Raw genomic sequence first — 21,276 nt, forward strand, 5'->3', positions numbered from 1 at the left:
GTCCAGGTACTCAGCCTCCTGAACTGGAAGACAAGTCAGGGGAGCAGAATGAAGTCTTCACAGTCCAAGAGCAAAGGGTTAGTAATGCACTGCTCCACTTAAACATGCACAAGTCTATGGGGCTGGGTGGGATCCACCCAAGGGTACCGAAGGAGTTGGCAGAGGAGCTCGCCAAGCCACTCTCCATCATTTATCAACAGTTCTGGCAAATTAGAGAGGTCCCAGAAGACTGGAGGCCAGTGTGATGCCCAGCTACAAGAAGGGCAGGAAGGAGGACCCAGGGAACTACAGGCCTGGCAGCCTGACCTCGGTGCAGGGGAAGGTTATGGAGCAGATCAGCCTGAGCACCATCATGTGGCACAGGCAGGACAACAGGGGGATCAGGCCCAGCCAGTGTGTGGTTATGAAAGGCAGGTCCTGCTTGATGAACCTGATCTCCTACAACAAGGTGACCCACCTAGTGGGTGAGGGGAAGGCTGTGGATGTTGTCTGCCTGGACCTCAGTAAAGCCTTTGGCACTATCTCCCACAGCATTCTCCTGGAGAAACTGGCTGCTCAGGGCTTGAACGGGTGTGCTTTTCTCTGGGTTAAAATCTGGCTGGATGGCTGAGCCCAAAGAGTGGTAGTAAATGGAGTTACATCTGGGTGGTGGCCGGTGGTGTTCACCAGGGCTCAGTACTGGGGCCAGTCCTGTTTAATCTCTTTATCAATGATCTGGACGAGGGGATCGAGTGCCCCCTCAGCCAGTTTGCAGAGGACACCAAGCTGGGGGAGCGTTGATCTGCCTGAGGGCAGGAGGCTCTGCAGGGGGGTCTGGGCAGGCCGGGTCCTGCACTGGGGGCACAACAACCCCAGGCAGCGCAACAGGCTTGGGGAAGAGCAGCTGGAAAGCTGCCTGGTAGGAAAGGCCCTGGGGGTGCAGGTTGACAGCTGGCTGAAAATGAGCCAGCGGTGTGCCCAGGTGGCCAAAGTGGCCAGTAGCATCCTGGCTTGTATCAGGAACAGTGAGGCCAGCAGGGCTGGGGAAGTGATCGTCCCCCTGTACTCAGCCCTGGTGAGGCTGCACCTCAAACACCGTGTTCAGTTTTGGGCCCTTCACTACAAGAGGGACGTAGAGGTGCTGGAGCGTGTCCAGAGAAGGGCAACGAAGCTGGTGAAGAGTCTAGAGCACCTAGCTGTCAAGACATGGAGGACATAGCTGTCAAGAACCACTGACCACTGCCAGACAGCAATCTAGCCAAGTGCATGTGAGCCTGCACAGCAGAGCAGCTTTAGAGAAAGCATTTTGGAACAGGGCAGCTCTCTGACAACAAATAAAACTGTTTGCACAGCTTCATGGCAAACAGGGTCCTGCATTCTGCTTTTTGTACATTGGGTTGGCAAATCCACTGTGGTTTCTGCCATGCATGGCTGTCTGCTGTAACTATTTTGCCAAATACAAAGACAAGTATTTCTTTCCTGCATTGCACTTCTATTCATATTCTTTTATTTGGCCTGGATCTGCTGGGAGTGTGGCTTACAAAGAGAACTGATGTGTATTTGCTGGCACACAGTGCTGTCTTCTAGGAACATAAGAGTTACTGACTCAGATCACATATTCCTTCACTCTACCACCAGTATGATGGAACCCACAGCAAAAACTGCAAAGGAAAATACAAGAAAGCTTCTCTGAAAAATGCACTACCCCACAGGAAGCTGCTTTTGAACCTTATTAATTAGAGGTCAGTTTATGCCCTGAAGCACACGGCATTAAATCCCTTATAAATATGCATGCCTGTTCTTCAGAACTTCAGGATAATAGAGAGATGTCATACAATTGACATCACACCTGAGAAGCATGTAAGTGTTCACTCCATTTAACAGATGGGCAAACAGGGAAAGAACTCAAGCAGCTTCTCTGCAGTCTAGTCAGCAGGCAGACTTCTGGTGGCACTGGCAGGTGAATAATACGACACAGGCAGCTTCAAGCTCTCCTCCTGGAAGTGGCTAGCTGTATTTCCCAATTCCTGCTGCACAGCCCCTCTGAGATTAATTTCCTCTTCTGCAAAATGGGTGTGTTTATCTACCTACTTAATGAGATTTTTAGAACTGAATAATATTTGTATTACACAATTATTATGCATTATTGGCACTAGGCAAAGTTAGAAAAAGGAAGAGATGTACTGCCAAGGGATTATTTATTCATTTATTTCACTACATTTCTAGAAGCTGTGCTCCCCATAGTGCTCTGTCAATGCATCATTTCTCGGCTAGAGTGTCCTTACAAAGCTAGTTCCAGGCTTTTGAGCTTAATTCTGATAAACAAGTTTGGGAGTGCTGTAAGCAAGGAGTGTACACAGATTTATTCTGTAAATTTTATACCTTATTTGTTTTTCTCTTTTTTTAAAGCCTCTATTGACCAACTGCTAAGAGCCTTGAAAGTCTTCAGTGTGGTCTGGGAGCAAGGACAGCTGTAAAATTTTAATAACCTATTTCCAAAAAACAAGAGAGGAGTTTGAGAGAATGGAAAAAGACTTACACAAAAGCACACAACTTTTGTAAAATAATCATCTGTAGTGTCCTAAACCAAAGTATCAGTCCTTGGTCATTATCAATGGAAATTTTGGATGATAACAAAACAGATCAACTTTCATGGGGACAGAGGAATATAAAGTACTTTCATCATAATTGCACAATGGGTTAAGTACATATCAACTAGCTAATATTCTAGCTAGTTTGAATGTTAAAAAGTAATGAAACCGTAACAGCACAGCCTTTGCATGTTGATTAAGTAACAAGAGTTTGCCCAGCCTGTGCCGAACCATGGGTTTCAAAAGATTTGTTTCACTGGTATTTGAGCTAAGTTAAAGCTAGCAAGCTCACCTCAATGTACATACAGTCCACACTTTCTAGCTGGCTCAGTGCACTCCAAATTTTTCACTTTTGAATATTTCCAGTCTGATAATTTATTGTATAACCCACCTTGCCTACTTATGACCCACATTCCTTGCTGGAAGGCAAGGACAGCAAAAGGAACAGTAAGCATCCTGTACTTAAAAGTCCAACAGTCTCATATGACAGTTTAGATAGAGAGTGTCATGTTTGATTCCCATAGGCCTAGAAAATGTAGAAGTTGGCCCAATGGAAGACAGATTGCAGAAACAATAAATGAGGAAGTGAAGCTGGAACAAGGAGGGTTACTCTGCTACTGACTCATACCTAGCTCAGCAGCAGAAGTGGCAAATTCCTGGTAAGTGGTGTCTGGTACATTCGGAAGTAGGAGAAGTTAAAAAAAAGAATGGAAAACAAAAAGCATGGTGAAGAGCAGAAGAGAGCAGCTTCACCTCTTCTCAACTCTGTACAAGACACCTGCCTGTTCTGAAATAGAATGGGCTGCTTCTACAGCTCCTTATCATGCTCTGATACTCTGTGTGCAGCTAAAGCCTGCCTGAGTTAACGGAAAGTTTCTTAAACCTTAACTCTACGTATTCTCCTACCTCAGCTTTGGGAAACACCATCTTAACTACAATACACAGTGAACCCTGCAATTTATGTTGCACAAGAAGCTTTACCCATCCCCAAAAACTACTTCTTCCAGGCGTATCATGCTGAGCATGTGGATATTAAGTTTTCAATGCCAATTAACTCCAGTGACTTGGAAGGTAGGTCAATTTATTTATTTTTAACGATCATGACAGAATATTTAATTATGATCCATGTACTTCAAGAGAGTATTTCCCCTGGAGAAAACAGGGTTGGCACAGTGAAGCTATTCTCTAAAACCAGCATGATGCATTTCCAAATGAGAGTGGAAGCTTTTCAGGGATCACTGTCCCTACGGAGTATGTACTTACGTACCATCCTGAACAAGGACAGATGTCATCATGTGCTTACATGCTCAGAGGCCATGACATGAGTGTCAAACCTAATGAGTGCCTTGAGCACTTCTGTAATGGAAGCAATAGTCTTGGGGTGAGAAATACACTGCTTCATTACACAGGCTTTTACCAGAGTGCCAGTTCACATGAACAAAATCACATCACTGATTAATACAGTAGGTTTTGTGTCAGGAATATTTTAATTCATTTTACTTAAGTTAGTTAACAATTCATTATAGTGAAGATAGGTGAAATCACTTCATTTGTGTAGTTCTCTTATCCTACTCAGTTTGCACAGTTCAATTCAAACCATAAGAACCCCAGCATCAAAGAATTAATAGAAATGTATAGCTATGAATGCACTCTAAAAGCATACAAAATTATCTTTTCAAAACTGAAATTTAAACTTATGGCTTGTTATACAAATCTAGGGTAAACAGTTTTGCTAAATGAAACAATGAAAGTTACCTGAATTTTGTAGATTCTTCTGGTCTCCTTATCCAGGTGCAGTTCTGCAGTTTTGTGACTATATGAAGATAATAATCTTCCGAATATCTAAAAAAGGCAACATCAAACACTAGAATATATATATGTATGCATATTCAGAAACAGTCTCTAAAACATTCAAATGATGCATGTATTAATAATAATGTGCATGGTGCATATATAATAGATTGCTTTTAGAACTCCATGACCTATTTTAGTTTTGTAATTTGTAACAGTACTATCCTCATTTAATTAGCATGTCCTATTAAACATCTCTTCTTAATACTGATGTCCTAATGAACTTTTATTTCCAGAAACTTTCAAAAGTACACTGGCTCAAGCTTTAATATTTGACCATAAGTATCTTGATGTTATTAGAAATAATTTCAAGTGCAAAAGTCCAAAATAATACAAAAAACCCCTCTTTCTTGCACTCAGTGTTTTAAACTTCAAAAATGTTTTGAAATGTGGCTCTTGCAAGCCAAGATGAGACATTACACTTCTTATGCCTTTTCTTTCATTTACCTTATAGTTCTCAAAGCTCAATTCAATCATCTAAGACCATAGACCAATATTTACAAATGTAAGTTTTCCTTCAAATTATCTCTTAAATATAAAAATCTGTTGGTTTATGTCAACCAGCACTTTGGTTACATTGGTACATATAACCAAAGAGCTTTCTGCTCCATTTAAACCCTTTCAAAAGATTTAAATTTGTCCATATATGAAATACTTCAGAACATGTAAGTCAAAAGAATAGAGACATTTCCTCCCTTATAGGTTCAATGTTAACAGTTCTTCCATTTGTGCTGGGTAACCTAACATAGGTTTTTTAAAAACAATAACTGACTAATAAGGAGCACTTGATGAATGGGAAGAAGAGATTATATGGATGCCATGACTGCAAATTCTATGGGACTCACGTCTTCAGAAAAGATCTACCTTGTATTATTTTAGCAAAAATGGCTTAACCTTGGCCCAAACCCAAATGATCATGAGTTTATGTAAGCTGGAACTTAAAAGTGGGTATTTTGAACAGTTTTACAAGAGTTGGGATGGAAAGAAACATCACCTGTTTTTAAATGCCGCATGAGAATTGAGAAGAAGGAATATAAAAAAGGCTGTGCTGGTTTACAGCAGCAGAGGTCAACAACCCAAAAGCTTCCTTCTTTGTGTTCAACAACACAGCTATATGGTAAACATTTGAAAAAACAGATCCCATTGTTTGCTTCATAAAAGTACTGCAACCGAGTAAAAACATTTCCCATTTCCACGTAGAAAAAAAATTTAAAACTTTTAAGAGGAATACTGCATTAGAACTGGTCTTTGGCTCAAGTTTGCACTGGTGACAGCATGTATGCTTGATTTGCATTCTCCAGACTGAGCAAACACTTAAAGGAACTAGATGATTGCGACTAAACTGGTTTTACTGAGTCCTTACACAACTCAAGAGAGCAGGAATGAATGGGCAGAGGTGGGAGAAGAGTGAAACTAGTTTCCTTGCAGCTGTAGCTGACCTGACCTGGTGCAGTACATTCTTCCTCCTTCCAGTCCAACTCTGAATCTGTTCTCTCCCTTGTACCACTGCTGGTACTTACTTGACTCCACCTCTGTTTTGTTTTTGCCAGCTTTTGCACTTGTTAAATGCCTTCATAGGCCTCTTTAATTTACTGTCATAGCAAAAAAAATAACCCAGAAGGAAAAAAATATGCATATACATTTTCTCCTTCTTTAGTGTGTTAGACCAGATCAGGAAAAATTCCATTGAACACCACAGCCAGTATAAGCAGGGGGTGATGGCAGTGGAGAAACTGGGAACAAGACCTTCCTGTTTTGGCAGCTGCCTGCTGGTATAGTATAATAGCAGCCTTAGAACTGCAGCCAGAGCAAATGGAACTACTTTCTTCATGAAGCTGCTACCTAAATTGGCTCACCGTGGGGTCACACAAGTGTCAGTACCAGCACAGGGCAGGACAGGGAGTGTGTAGGGGGGGAGGATGGCATAGAAGCACAAGTTTAAAATAGCCTATGCTGATGCTGAATCACTCATCTAGTTTTATTCCTTAAGGCTGAACAATAAATAACTTGTAGATGCTGGAACTTACAGGAAAATTCCAAAAATTAATAGGATAACATGGCAAGAAGACTTACTTAGGCTATCATTATCCAGGAGCCAAAAAAAAAAGAGAGGAAAAACAAATTCTAGCCTAAAGACATTGGTAAGATGAAGATCAGAGTCAGAAATTAAAAGAAAAATCACCATCAGCTCAGAAAGAAATTGCACAGACTGACAAGTTATTAGCAAATTAAAGGGAGACATCTGGTAAGGAGACAAATCAAAGCATCATCCATAATGCTAGTTCTGAGGCCTCATGAGAAACACCATCACTCACTGTCAGAAAAATGTAAGGACCTTCTTATACACGTAACAGAAGCTGCACCTAGGGAAAAAACACCAATACAATGCAAGAACATTGCTGCCTTTCCACTGCTGTCTACTGGATAGAATCACTCCTGCTTGGAGGTGTCTAAGCTTACAAGCTCACCCAGAAAAGCTGCACTTACAGGTCTTTACAAGGCAGACCACCACCTCTGGTCACCCTATGCACCCACTTTTACTCCTCTTGTGCCTTACAAAGACACTATGGACTATCAGAACTCAGCTCTGAGCAGAGCACCACAAGCAGCAGACATCCCAGCAGCATGTGCTGGGGGACACGAGCTTCCCAACAGTGGCAGTGCTGCAAGGCAGCCACCACATCTGCTCACAGCGATGCAAGGCTTCCAGGAACCAAACTCTACTCGAATACAGACAATATTCCCATACTTTTTTTTTTTTTTTAAGACCCAAAGAGAAGTTGGGGGATTTGCTGCAGCTGGGTTTACAGCCCAGAAAGCTTTGTTTTCCTCTCAAAAAGCCTATATTAGCATTTACTGCTTTAAAGGAGCCTTATGGACTCTTTCCTCCAATGGAATCAGTCCAGAAGGCCATCAGGGTATCATTTCATGGCCTGCTGCAACCAGACAATCCTCTTCTCCTCCGTTCCATTTTAAAGAGCTGGGACAATACATAGATTTCCACTGGCACCCAGGAGTTTACAGCACATATTCACTAATGCTAAAAGGGGTTTATTATTAAGATTAAAAAAAGCTCAGGTAAATTGAACTATTAAAATACGTGGAAAAGAAAATAATTACAGTGCTGAGAATAGTGAATGAAACATGCTTCATTCTGTTTTTGTCTGCCACCTGCACCACAACCATTATAATAACTTGCTATTGTAGGAAACTCATTTATACTATATAAGCCTTGCTGACAAATAACACCTGAAAGGGTTTTTTTTTTGCCTGTAGTACTTGTCAGGTACTCTGTGACCTTCTACATTAACTGCAGTAGCTAAGGTGGAATTATTATGCACAGTTGAGGCACTGACAAAGTATAAGTATCTTCTAATTTTTGGCAGATATCTAAAGGACAACAGCAAGGACAGAAGTGTTGAGATACTAGGGAGGCAATAGGTAAAATGTCACAACGGAGACACAGATGCGGGCCCACTGGTTACTTGCTAAAACTAAACATCTACTTTAAAAAAGCTATTAGAATTAGAAGAAAAAATGAGCAGCAGGAATGAAAAAAGATATTCCTACTTGACAGCTTATGCTCAAAAAAGAAACAAATAAAAAGAAAAAGTGGCAGGAAATGCAAGAGAAAAGGAAGATCCCTTTTGCCTTCGGACACTTAAATACTACAAAAACAACTATCAGTTTTTAAAGCCCTCAGGAGAGTGTGCACAAGGCTTGCTCTAGAATAAAAATGGAAAACTGCCAGCAAAACTCAGCATTTCAGGCTCTTTATCAGCACCAGCACATACCTGCTATAACAATAACTTCCCACTTACATAGCATTTTTTTACTATCAAATCATTTGACAAGCTTTACAATAGTATTTTTTCCCCCTTTCTGCCAATTTAAGAGGCAAGAGTGTCCAGAATGTCCCTGAAACTCTAGAACTGCAATATAAAGCATTTGTATACCTGTGGGTCACACCTTGAAAAAGCAGCAAAGATTGCTGCAGCTCCTCTCAGTGAAGGACAATGAGTTGCAATATTCATACCACAAAGCAATCCCTTGCTCCTTTGTTCCAAGCATCAGTTTCTCTTCCTACCTGTCCAATTCATCTTCTGCCTCATTAAATGGTGCAGCTCCTTTCTTTTTAGCCACAGAATAACGGTATCACACCTCCTGAAGTTTCTCCTACAATCTCAGCTCCAAAACATTCTAGATATGAAGAACATGTCGGCATTGCTGCAGCCAGTACAACCTCATAACACACAGGATAAATAACAGCATTTATATTGCTAAACTGGATTTTGGAAGCAATACAGTGACTGGTTGACCTCCTCTTGTGTTAATTATTAAATTTTTCAGTCAACTTTATTCTCTGATCTCTTTTTGCCAGTCCCTGTTTCAGCTAACACTAGCAGCACATCAGCAACATAGTGGTCTACCACCCTTCAGAAGAATAAATACTTCAATGGTAGTGTTGCTGATGCAGTGGAATATTGGTGGGAGTAGGTTATAGAGAAGAAAAAAAAAAAGAATTAAGAATAAAGACAGAACGCTGGGAATACAGCGACTTAAAAGCAGCTGAAAGACCTTAAAACACAATGAGAAAGTGAGAAGGGGCAGAAAAGATAGAAGAACTGTTAAAATCATGATTTAATGTTGGTTTTGTGTTCAGGAAAAAATTTACTTTTCCAGTCCTTTGAAAGGGGGAAGGCACATAATTATTTTTAGCAGGGCTTTTGTTTCACATTCTATTTATCTTTTCTTCACAAATGGAGGTGGGGGTGGGGATTCCAATTTTAAAGACACCATGGCACAGAATTAATTTTAAGCTGGAACTCAGTCTTAATGGGAAGCCCTTCTTATTTACAATGTTTTATTTATTGGTGCACCCCTACAGGCAAAATGCTACATGTCAAAAGCAATGGGCTGCTCCTCCCATTTTCACTTTAGAAAATGGCAAGGAATTCGAGCAGGGCTGATACTAAGTATCTCTTTCCACATCAGGAAAAGGCAGAACAGCAAGTTGAAACCCAAAATTAATTTGGGGTGTTTTTTCAATGTATCTAAAATTGAATTAATAGTTTCCTATGCCTGGTTATTATGATGAGTGCAATCAATTAGCAGGTTTTTATACTAGTTCATTTCCATACTTATTCTAGTGAATATGCTGAAAAGAATCCATTAACTGAGGTTGCTCATAGTAAGAGTGTTCACCAATCAGGAAAAAGACGCTCAAGAATGAAATTATACATCACAGATTCTGTTCAACCTTTTTGTGAATATCTTGGAATAAAATGTTGCTAACTGGCAAGGAGAAATCTTCTTGGCTTACATTGTGAAAATAAAAAAAAGTTAAATCCAACCTCGAATAAATCTATTCATGTGGAAGAAAAAATGCAGGCAAACACTGGTTGAACAATTTCTGTTTCCTGTTGTATAGCTCCACATTAATATCATCAAGAATTATGTAAAGAGGGCAATCTTCTACTCTTCCATTAAAAAAAAAAAACAACAAAAAAACAACAAAGCAGAAAACACAGTTAACACCTACCTTTTCTTCTTGACAGATGATGACAAAATGTTGTCCTGAATCGCCTTACATTTGGAAGCCTGTTCAAACTGGTAAATTCCATTTTTATTAACAGTTGTTCTGTTATAAAGGGAGGGAGGGAGAAAAAGCAACAAACTTTAAAAGACAGAACATATTCTGATAATACCGTCACATTTACTTTGCTATGACAGTAAGATTAATAATCGTCGATTTAGCTGAAAATATTACCGAAGAAATCTTATTGACTTTTATTGTGAAGCTCTTGTATAAAAGGGGAGTTTGCTGCTAGCAACTATAAAATCCTTGATTCTTTAAAGTAACCCTGTTTTATAGTCTGAATTATATTTTCTGCTTTACACTGTAATCAGAAAATGCAATGGAAAAAAAGAAATTAAATGGGAAGCCTCTTGAACATTATGTTTTGAAGGTATGTAAAATATTCACCAGCAAAATACTTAGCAGATGTGATTTCCTAAAGTTGTTGATGAAATGCAATATTCAGAGCCAATATAATATGTACAGGAAACACCACAGGTGAAATGGATCTTTGTACTTGTGCCTTAACTTACTGTACTTCCTCCCTTGTTTATTCTTTATTTACATAGTGAGAATAAATATTTGTAAAAGGAACCAAGGCAAGTACCAGTCATCTTTAATTCCTGTTGTCATAATTTCACCAAACACCTGTGTGGTCCTCTTGCTCTGTCAGTTCCAGTAGATGACCGAGATGTAAATTAGTAAATGACTGAGATACCAAGGTCTTACTCCATTCACCTCAGTTCACCCTGTATCTAGGCTCAATCTCATACCATCACCCTCTTCTGTCATCAACCTTCTGCTGTGTTGTCATTTACCACAAAGTTTTTTTCCTCCAGCATTTTGATTTTCCTTGCTTCTCACCATCCTTCCCTCTTCCCTGCCCTGTTCCTCTGGGGCTCTTTCCACTGATTCAGTACTTACAGAGCACTTTGACACTGCAACCAGAACTAGAAATACAGAAGACATAGATGCTGTGTCATTCGCTCCTGGGTGTGAGCTGCAGCAGTAAACAGAACCCATGCTGTTCTTAGAAACACAGACCAACTGAGCCATCTCTGTACAGAGGCACTCACACACAAAGAGAAAAGCTGTGGACACAATGAACTCTGCTTCTGATCCATCATTCCTTTTACTAACAAGGACCAAAACTCCATTGCCTTCACCTGTTAAAACATGGAGACCACTCATCAACATGGTTTCTGCCAAGCTGATTTTGAAGCTTTTACTTGGGAAAGATGGCATTTCAAATCACAGAATCACAGAGTGGCTGAGGTTGGAAGATACCTCTGGAAATCAGCTGGTCCAGCCTCCTGCTCAAGCAGAGCCACTTAGAGCCAGCTGCCCAGGACTACGTTCAGACGGCTTTTGAATATCTACAAAGGTGGGCGCTTCACAAGCTCCCTGGTCAACCTGTGCCAGTACTCAGTCACCCTCACAGTGAAAAAGTGTTTCCTGTTGTTCAAAGGGAACCTCCTGTGTCTCAGTTGGTGCCCGGTGCCTCTGATCCTGTCACTGGGTACCACTAGGAAGAACCTGTCTCCACCATCTTTGCACCCTCCCTTCAGTTATTAATAAGGTCTCCTCTGAGCCTTCTCTTCTTAACTAAAATCTTAAACAATTTGAATAAGAAGACTGACCAAAGAAGAAAAAGCAGAATAAATGCTTATTTTGGTATTGAACAGATGGCATGTTCATAGCTATGACAGGAGAGGAAAAGGAATAAAGCACCTTTCCTTCTTTCTATTGCCTGTGAATTTTCTAGTGAATCAGTCACTCCATAGGAGCGCATCACCCAGGACATAGGCTGCAGAAGGCAGAGATCAGCTCTCTCCTGTTCTTTCCAACATCAAGAATTTCTTCCCAGCATATACTCTGTGCCCCCAAGGAAGTATGTTGTCTGCATCTCTCTTGTTGAGGGCAATGGTAAGAACATAGACCTGTGTCCTTTCAGTTCTGCAGTGACTTTAATAAAGAGTAACAGCTGGCACTACCTACTGAGAACTCCTAGGCTGAATTTGCATACAGCTCCTTATCTAATTCTTTTTCAAGGAGTGACATACAAATGTGAGGGAAGAAGGCTCTCAGAGCGCACAGTTCAGAGCATACAACGCAGCAGATCCAGCAAATATTCTGCCCGCATCATTTATGCACACGGGTTTATTGCAGCTTGGTCTGAATTGTTCTGTCTACACCAAAGAACCAGGTGGACCCTTTCATAAAAGAACCCAACACCAGTTCCCGAACCGATTTAGTTAGCACTAAATCATGTTTCCTCTCTCTTGCTTCTTTAACTCAGTAAGCTCAAATGATTCTTCTGCAGCTGCAGCTTAAAGTAAGAGAAATGGCTACAGGCAAAGCTTAGCTGCATAAACAGAACCTTAAAAAAAGAACTACTGATATCATAAGCCAAGTGCATGTTACTGCTGCAAGTAAGTCTTTCATTACAACTAAAAATCAAAATGCTGGATATGGATTGGAGATGTGGCCCCCGCCCTTCTGAGCCACAGCTGGTCAGAGGAGACCTTTAACACACGCAGCCTGCCGGGAAGACCAAGTCAGAGTAGGCGGTTAAGTTTGATCAGCTCCCTGTGAGGTGCATTGGAGAACCAACGTTCTTTCACAAGTAGGTTTCAGCTCTGTGCAGAAAATCATAGCAAGGTCCTTACAGCTTCCTATTAATTTATGTCCTGAGATCAGCGGGGCACTGAATAAATATTCTCTCAACCAAATACAAGCTTTACTCAACAGACTTTTAGTCTTAAATTCACAGCACTAAGATCAACTGAGGGAAGTTGTGCCATTTTTTAATATGTAAATGCTTTTTATGCACACATTTTAAAGACTTGAAAAATTAAAAAAGGAAGAAGTCAGGTAAAAAAGAATGAGCAAAATAAATCCCTGTTCTGTTTTGTCATTAAATCCTGACAATCACTTTTACAGCCATCAAGGGGAGAAAAAAGGAATGAGAAGTCTTTCCTTCCCTTTCATGTAAAGATTGGTGAAAATGGCACAACTGTGGGGAAAACCAGACATGAATTTTAATCCAAATTCTTTATCCATATAATGCAAGCACAAAATAGATCACCAACATGCTGCTTCTGTGGCTTTTTCCACACCAAATTTACTCAACACTCTTTATATGGTGCAAAAAGACACAAAACCAAAACTATTTATTTGTGAGACATGCAAAACTATGGTTCGCTGGCAAAAGTTAAATTTCTGACTTTCTGTTTAACTGTCAGATTGGCCTCTGTTTCATGAGTGAAACATTTTTGCATTCAGATAAAAGGGGTGTGCAAGGGGCAGTTCAGACTTCTGCTGCATTATTCATCGCAGACTTGTGCAGACATTAGACTCGAATTAGATTTCTGATCACTCAGGACAATTATGCTAGGCAACATTTATCACTAAATGAATTTACCTGACCTAGTGGATCACAGTCTTTATTCAATACTTAGAACTGCACTAAAACTTCTGTAATAAAATCAGGTAACATGCCTAACAATACAGATATTAGGCTACATTCAACTAATTTTGCAAACTCTTAAGACAGATGAGAACTTGAAGTGGAAACCATATTATATTCTGTTGGCTTGAACTCATAAAACTGATGAAACAGGGAAATTTCTGCTGCATTTTCCCTAGAGCTTAGATGTTCTCAAAGCCAGCCTCACTGGCCAAAATCTGAAAATCAGGGGTTTTTTTTAATCATATATGAACAGCTTGAAGACCACATACTTCCTATGGTAATTCTAGGAACTCAGAAAGTACACCATCTGTACTTTAATAAATCCACAGTAGATTAAGACCATGTGCCATATTTATCAGCACGTTGCCATTCTCTATCTTGCTCTCAGGAAAACAGCAGTTCCTTAAAGTGTAAAATTCTGTAAGACAAGGATTACACCCACCTTTAGAGTACACCCACCTTTAGAGTAAGAAATAGAGAAACTATATGGAAAGTCCATGGCCCCTTTTGCTGCACCTGTAGCATTCAAGTCCTGAGACTACAGGGAGCCTTAGTGCAGGGAATCACCAGACAGACAGATGCCTCAGTTAACATAGAGTTCTGGGGGAGCAGTGGCACAGAGAGTAAAGGAAAAGGGAAGCCCTTTAAAACCAAAACCAAACTCAACCCCAAACAGTTATCAGAGTTGGAAAATGGATGGACGTAAAAGGATGGATGAAAAAAAGGACAGGGGGTGGAGGTGGTGGGAATAAGCAAATAGAAAAAGGAAACAGTGCTGGAATTATACCATAACATAAAGATATGCCCAAGACTGAAAGGCCAATCTTCCAGAATTCCTGCAAAATCAGCTGGAAACAACTGAAAGAATGTGGCATGAGATTTTCAAAAGAGATCAGAACTAGACTGTTGGCAGCACTGAAAGTAACAATAATTTCACCTTTAATTTCAGCAACAGTTAAATTCACACTGAAGGTAAGGAAAAATCCCACTCATTGCCTTTATCCACCCCATGCCCAGTAGAATTAATTGTTGCACTTTTTCTACAGCATCCTGCTCTTGTCTGCCTGAAGCAGTACAGGACCTCTGAACCCTGTTCCAGCTGAGCATCTCCAGCTAAAAAGGGTAACTTCTGCATGCAGAATTGTGCTCTTATATCCTTCTACCAAAGTGGCACTGAACAGCTTTATCCCGATTGTGAATACCTTCTGTCTTAATCTCTCTCCCTTGAAGAGACTAATTTATATTTGAATGTCATAGTCTATTAGTTGAATACTATTAAAAACCTGTAAGCCACACTTGCCTAGGAAGGATGCTCTTAAGTGCTATCCTTGACACTTTTTCAAATTAATCTATGATAAGAATATGGTGATGTTTTTAAGGTTTGCAACAATTTAATAAGTCAATATACAATTTAAATGCTTGGTGAAATGGACTATAAAAATGGTTTTATCAAACCACAGAAGTAAGAATTTGTCTTGTAACATTAATCACAGTAACCAAGAAAGAGACTGATCCTACTAGCCTTGTTCAAGTTCCCATGGAGGTTTTGCAGTGCTAAATCAGGTCTTTAAGACAAGCTGCGTTTTGAAATTATTTGGAAGATCTTCTGGTGCTCTTCACCAGTTATACACAAGATTGGATACTTTTTATTTTTAAAATCCATAAACCGCATGACAGGTAACATGACAAGCAACACTGGGAGTTTCATGCTGGGTAAAGTGAAAAGAATAAGGTACTTACTCTAAAATGATGTTACAATAGTACATGATAGACAGAATGACAGAGCAGTTTCACTCGGACCAAGTAAACAGAAAGAGGCTGGGAAACCTTTCACCACTGTCAGAACATAAATGGGTCCTGGCAGCAGCTTTCAGCTGAACACCTATTCATTTAGACAGAACTAATACGTGAGGCATGTGTTCAGAATGTGCTCCTAAAATATGTCTGCATGCATCACTTGGGAATGAAGGGGAAAAAATACTAAGAGAGCAGTAAAATTAGTGAAGTGGCCAACAGTGCTGACCAATCTAAACTGTAGCAAATTATTTGTGCAATATACTGAGCTCCTGTTCATAATCGTGGTAATAGCCTGTCTCTTCTTCCCCTTCTGCCTGCCAGAATGCAATATTTTGACAGGAGACAGAATGCACAGATCTCTGTAGCATAGTTAATTAAGTATAGTTGTTTATTCCCTAGGCCTGCATAAAGATCTGCTGCTCAGAGAGGAATTGGCGAAACCAACACTATAGAACACTGTATTAATACTAACTTGTTTACTCACAGCCCTGCAATCACTTCCTACCACTGCTCATTTACCCCAATAGTCTCTGCATTGGGCTTGCCTCAGACCTGAAAATACAGAGACTAAGGTAGGGAAATAGTAAGCGAATGCCATAAAATTGGCAACACGGAGTAACAGCGCAGTGGTGGTCAGTTCTTCAGGATACTACTGCCTTGTTATTACTTGTATATAAAGTACATATAAATAGTGCATGACAAAACTATTTTCACTTCTCTTGTAGGAGCTGGCATTATTTATCTGCTGTATATTCCTGGGCAGTACAAAAGGAGCTAGAACTTCTGCCCAAGCTTAACACAGCACACCCCAGGCCTCATAACAGACTACCTAGCTCCTGTTATTATTGTCACCTTCCCCTGATAAGCATTAGCAGTACCAAACCCTCTATTCTGCTATTAATGCTGTGACTACACAAAAAAATATGCTGGCACAAACACAGCTGGGGAGGGAGGGAGGACTAAGTGTCTAAAGGCTGGAAAAGTGCAAGGCTACTTCTTTTGGTTGTACTGTTGTCTTAAGCAAGTTTAAACTGTACCTGCAGTTACAGCTTAAAAACTGAGATGATGGTATGAGGTGTAGACATGAGGATTTGCCAGAGAACCGTAGTACTGCAGTGCAAATTATACTGGTTCCATGAATAAATGTGGGGACTGCTAGAACACTCTTAACAACAATGGCCTTTTGTTTAGTAAGAAACCTTACTAACAGGCACAGTAGGCAGTGATTTAAACCAAAGACAAAAACTGGAAGTCACACTGTAGAGGCAGTCACATTGTTCGAGTTATCTAACACTTAACAAGAAAAAGTGGTAAGAATGTCCTGCAAGAGACAAACCACATCTTCAAGGTTACTTACTAGGACACAGATCTTCAGAGAACTTTCGATGCCTGGTCGCCATCTAATGAAATCTTGATGTGCATAACAGCTGCCTAAATATCTATGACAGTCTGAACCAATCCCCAGCTTTTCTACCTTTCATCCTTCGGTTTCATCCTTTTAAAAGAATTACTCAAAGTAAAGGAACAGATTAACTTTCAATATTGCGAGGCAACAGAGTAATAGGGCCTTAAAGACTCTTCAGGAGATGTCTGGTTACAAATACACCTCCAACAGCAAAGGAAATCATGATAAGAAGAAAGATTAGCTTGCGATTCAGAAGATTGTCCAGTTTACTTACACTTGAGTTCAAGAAGGATAGCACCCAGCTTTTTTTTCCTTTTCCCATTCCTGTATCCTCCCACCAAAGTTGCTAAGAAATCTTAACTTTCCAGAAAAAACACATCAAACTTACGAAGCAATCAGAGTCTAACCTAACACCTGTGCACATCCTCTTACACAGGAAAGGACACTGCCATCAGTGACACAGCACCAAAAGATTGCTCCTAGTGTTACATATCAACATAGTAATGTAGTCTCAACCAACTCAAAAATTCACTAACCTCTGTACAACCTATTTCAATGAGGGACTCTTCTGTCCTTTTGCTATACTCACGGACACTGCAGCAAAACCCCACTGCAAACTGGCATCTAATTCCTATTGACCAGACTATCCATCTCCATCACTGAGGGACTGGTCTGAATCTCCTGAATGGGTCCAGATGCTCTCTGGATCAAATCTCTCCAGCATGGCCCTCAGCCAGGCCCAGTCCAGCTGCTGCCTGGATCAACCCCCTCCAGCACGGCTCCCTGCCCAGTCCAGCTGCTCACTGGATTAAGTAACAGCTCCTGGTCAGTCCAGCAGCTCTCTCTCCTTCCTCGTATGCCAAACATGCACCACAAACTCCTGTCAGGCTAGCTTACTGAGCACAGTTACTCAGGTGAGAAAGAACATCCTCTCCTGGATTCAACCAGTAAGCCATCCCTCCGAAGACACTACAGTTACAGAAGCTAGAGTGAAATGAAACTTTCTTTGATTAATAATTTACTTGTCACCCTTTTGCAGTCACTTAGTTATGAAAAAATACAATTTCATGTTGATCAAAACTAGCTCCAAACTGGTGCGAAAATCCTCCAAGTAGGTTAAGGAAAAGCATATATTTAAAATTTCATGCTCACTTGCCATATTACAGAGATTAAAAACTGACCCATACGTGCAATGGATTTTCAGCCCTCTTTGGTATGTGTTGCTTCCACTTTTTTTGCTCCAGTTGTGAGTGTTCTAAGAACAGATGGGAAGTAGCTAGACTGTTCTCTGAAGTGCTCTCTGCCAGCATTTCTAGTCAATTTGACTCCATGGTTTAGTACACAGAGCTGAGTGGAAGGAGACTGCAGCTCAGAAACTAGCAGGGAAAAGGAAGAATATGACAAGACGGGGCAGGGGGGAACCACAGACGTAACACAAAACAGAGCAGAGGAGAACAGAGTGGCAGCCACAAAAACCAAAGCAGAACAGAGAACATACTGCAAAAGCAGTAAATTATAAGGAATGGAAAAGAAGGGGAAAAAAAGGCAGGAAGGGAAAAAATGAGCGCAGGAAAGAGAAGCAGGCTAGAAGCAAGTAACTGCAATTAGAATTCTGCAAATGTTCCTATTCCTTTTGTTTCGCTCTAATTTTGAAAGATGTTATAAACACGGCTTGTGAAACTTCTAAAATTTGAGGCTGTAAGCACAAGAGTCTTATCGGAAACATATAAGAAACTTACTGTTAGGGTATGCTGCAATGGTTACGACTAACATCACTTAGGGAAAACTTAGGCAATCATGGAATGGTTTGGCCTGGAAGTGACCTTAAAGATCACCTGGTTTCACCCCCCCTGCCATGGGCAGGGACACCTTCTACTAGACCAAGTTGCTCAAAGCCCCATCTAGCCTGGCCTTGAACACTGCCAGGGATGGGGCATCCACAGCTTCTCTGGGCAACCTGTACCAGTGCCTTACCACTCATTGTGAAGATTTTCTTCCTTATATCTAATCTAAACCTACCCTCTTTCAGTTCAAAGCCATTCCCCCTTGCCCTATCACTACATGCCCTTGTAAAAGGTCTCTCTCCAGCTGTCTTGTAGGCCCCCTTTAGGTACTGATAGCTGCGGCTGTTTCAGCCTCAAATTCAGCTAGACGGGGTGAGATGGTGGCCTCAGTAAGGTTAACTGCATTGTCACCATCGATTTCAATGTAACCAGAACATCACAGTTCCCATGGAAGACCCAGTTCCCAAGTTCTTTGTATTTTTTATCATGTGTTTTTGACCATAATATATATTAACATCTAATAATTATTAGAATTTCAATGTTAATGAGACCATATAAAGTAAAACAGTAGCAAAAACATTTGCAAACGACTTCGCACATAGTAATATCTCATGTGTGGATTATACCACCCTCTTCTGCACTATTAGTTTTCCTACAGTGTGTGAAGACTCAAGAGCATGAAAACAGAGTCTTTAACATTGAAGCCTGCATGTAGGAAACAATTTGTTTCACAGCTAATTTTACCAACTATTTTCATATTAAACTTCACAGTATAAAATAAGAGGCTGTAAAGCAAAGATCTACACTGATGTAAAAAATCAAGACATGGGATCAAGCGAAAGGTCTCCCATGAAGTAAGATGCTACACAACATGATAAAGGCTTACCATGTCTCGCCTTCATCCTATGGATTTTAAAGAAGAAATCGGTATTTTTAACTAAATACACGTTACAAAACTGGTAACAATATTACCCAGCTCCACCTTCCTGGGAAAAAGAATAAAAGATACCTGGAACATGCCGTTCAGCAAGCACTTTCTGCGCTGTACATTAACAAAACTGCTATACGCAACATTTTATTGGGCTCGAAACCAATGGCAGAGTGGCAGCTGTCATTTAAGAGGGCCTACGAGCCTTTATTAGCAATAAAGTGAATGTTCATTTCCTCAGTCTAATAAGACTCCGACGGTGCTCCCTGATGAAGCTGCCAAAACAAAAGGCAGAACGAAGGGGAGCAAGGGCAGGTCTCCGCTCCTGCAGCCCCCTCCCCACGGCCGCACAGCACGGCACCGGGGGCAGGCTGCCCGTACCTGTTCTCGGTCTGAGGAAGGGACGTTAGGGGGGACCTGAGGGCTCGCACCACTTTCGGCGTGACAGTAGCTACTCCCGCGTCCTCCTCCCAGCCTCTGGCAAGCAAGACGGGAAAACAAAGTTGTCAAAACCAGTGATTAAACATCACCAGCGTGAGCAGCGCCGGTCTCCTCCCCACGAATCGTTCACACACCGCGGACAACCGAGCCGAGCCGAGCCGAGCCGAGCCCAGCCCAGCCCAGCCCGCGCCGGGGGGCACCGCGCCGGGCTCCGCCGCGCCCCTCTCCCGGCGGGGGGCTCGCCGCGTCCCGCTCCTTCCCCAGCCGGCTCCAGGCTCTCCCGCCCCGCAGCCCCACCGCGGCGGGCGAGACCCCCCGGCCGCCCTACCTGGCGCGGAGGGGCTGCTGGCCGCCCAGGCGCAGGAGGCAGCCGCCGAGCAGCAGGCTGCCCAGCGCCACGGCCAAGGCGATGACAGCCCGCATGGTGCGCTCGGCAGCGGCGCCCGCCGCAGCTACGGCCGCCCCATAGTATTTAAGCAGGATGCGGGGAGGGGGAGGCGGCCATGGCAGCCACAGGGTCTCTCTGCTCCGCCCCTCGCCCGCAGCCCTGCGCCGCCGCCATCAGCCCCCCCTCCCACCGCGGCCGCGGCTCGGGGCCCTGCCCGCCGGGGCCGGCCGCCCTGAGGGGCCGGGGCGGCTTCCCGCCAGCGCTCCCGCCAAACTTTCCCCTCAGGCGAGCGGCGCGGCGCTCCCCGGGCGGGGTGCCGGGGACGGCGGCCACCGGGCGGGGGCCGGCTCGGCAGGGCGCCGCCGGCTCGGTTCGCCCGCTCGCTGCCGGGGCGGCGGTGCCGGCGGGTAGCGGCTGGGCTCGCTGAGCTGCCGCGGCGTGAGGGCGGGACCTGGGCGGCCTTTCCTCACGGCCGCTCGGGGCGTTTCTCGGTAGCCAGGGCGGCGGTGCGGCTACCCTGCCTTCCGAGGGAGTTACAATACTGTGGAAACTTTAACTGGTGGGGGCCGCGGTGCCGGGGGGGCGGGGGAGGCGCGGAGCAAGGGTGGCCCGGCGAGGGGCCGCCGAGGAGGCCCGGGCAGCCTGCCCGGCTCCGTGGCTGGTGTAGCGAGGTCGTGGTTGCCTTAATAGCTCGCTATCTTATTTATAAATGACAGTCGATGTGTTTTGTTTTGTGGGTTTGGGTTTTTGGTTGGTTTTTTTTTGAAGATTTATTTGCAGTGGGTTTGGTAAAGAAATTTTTCAGTGGTAAGTTTGTGTCATTTTACGTAATGTTGCATTTAGTATTGTTTTCACAAGGCCAGCCATTGCCATGAGAAACCTAATAAGGTAACAAGGTGCCATTAATTAGGCTGCCTTTATTACCAGAGGGGGTGGTGGAGGTGCTATACCTTAGAGCAGCCTTTAAGCTGTGAGCCAGCTGACACCTTGGTTTTGCAGATTCTTCCCTATCGTTCCTGTTTTCTGTGTCGGCAAGCATTCCCTTAAGCCTTGGAGCTGCTC

The 21,276-nt window shown here is 42.5% G+C and overlaps 1 protein-coding gene across 2 annotated transcripts in view; it reads right to left on the reverse strand.

Annotated features, from left to right (window-relative positions):
- The window catches only part of ST8SIA6 (ST8 alpha-N-acetyl-neuraminide alpha-2,8-sialyltransferase 6), a 36,587-nt gene extending 15,915 nt beyond the window's left edge, over nucleotides 1–20,672 (reverse strand). The window contains exons 1-4 of one of the 2 annotated variants that reach the window (XM_056335524.1): nucleotides 20,155–20,672; nucleotides 19,767–19,862; nucleotides 9,964–10,062; nucleotides 4,326–4,412 (exon numbers count right to left, since the gene is read on the reverse strand). In XM_056335524.1, the coding sequence (XP_056191499.1) occupies nucleotides 4,326–4,412; nucleotides 9,964–10,062; nucleotides 19,767–19,862; nucleotides 20,155–20,249 (377 nt within the window). In that variant the 5' untranslated portion in view covers nucleotides 20,250–20,672. Of the gene's footprint in view, nucleotides 1–4,325; nucleotides 4,413–8,508; nucleotides 8,720–9,963; nucleotides 10,063–19,766; nucleotides 19,863–20,154 lie in introns of those variants that run through there. The other variant, XM_056335525.1, reaches the window with a different exon arrangement.
- Between the last annotated feature and the right edge of the window lie 604 nt (nucleotides 20,673–21,276).

The sequence above is a fragment of the Falco biarmicus genome, chromosome 4 (genome assembly GCF_023638135.1).
Source record: "Falco biarmicus isolate bFalBia1 chromosome 4, bFalBia1.pri, whole genome shotgun sequence".
NCBI lineage: Eukaryota > Metazoa > Chordata > Aves > Falconiformes > Falconidae > Falco > Falco biarmicus.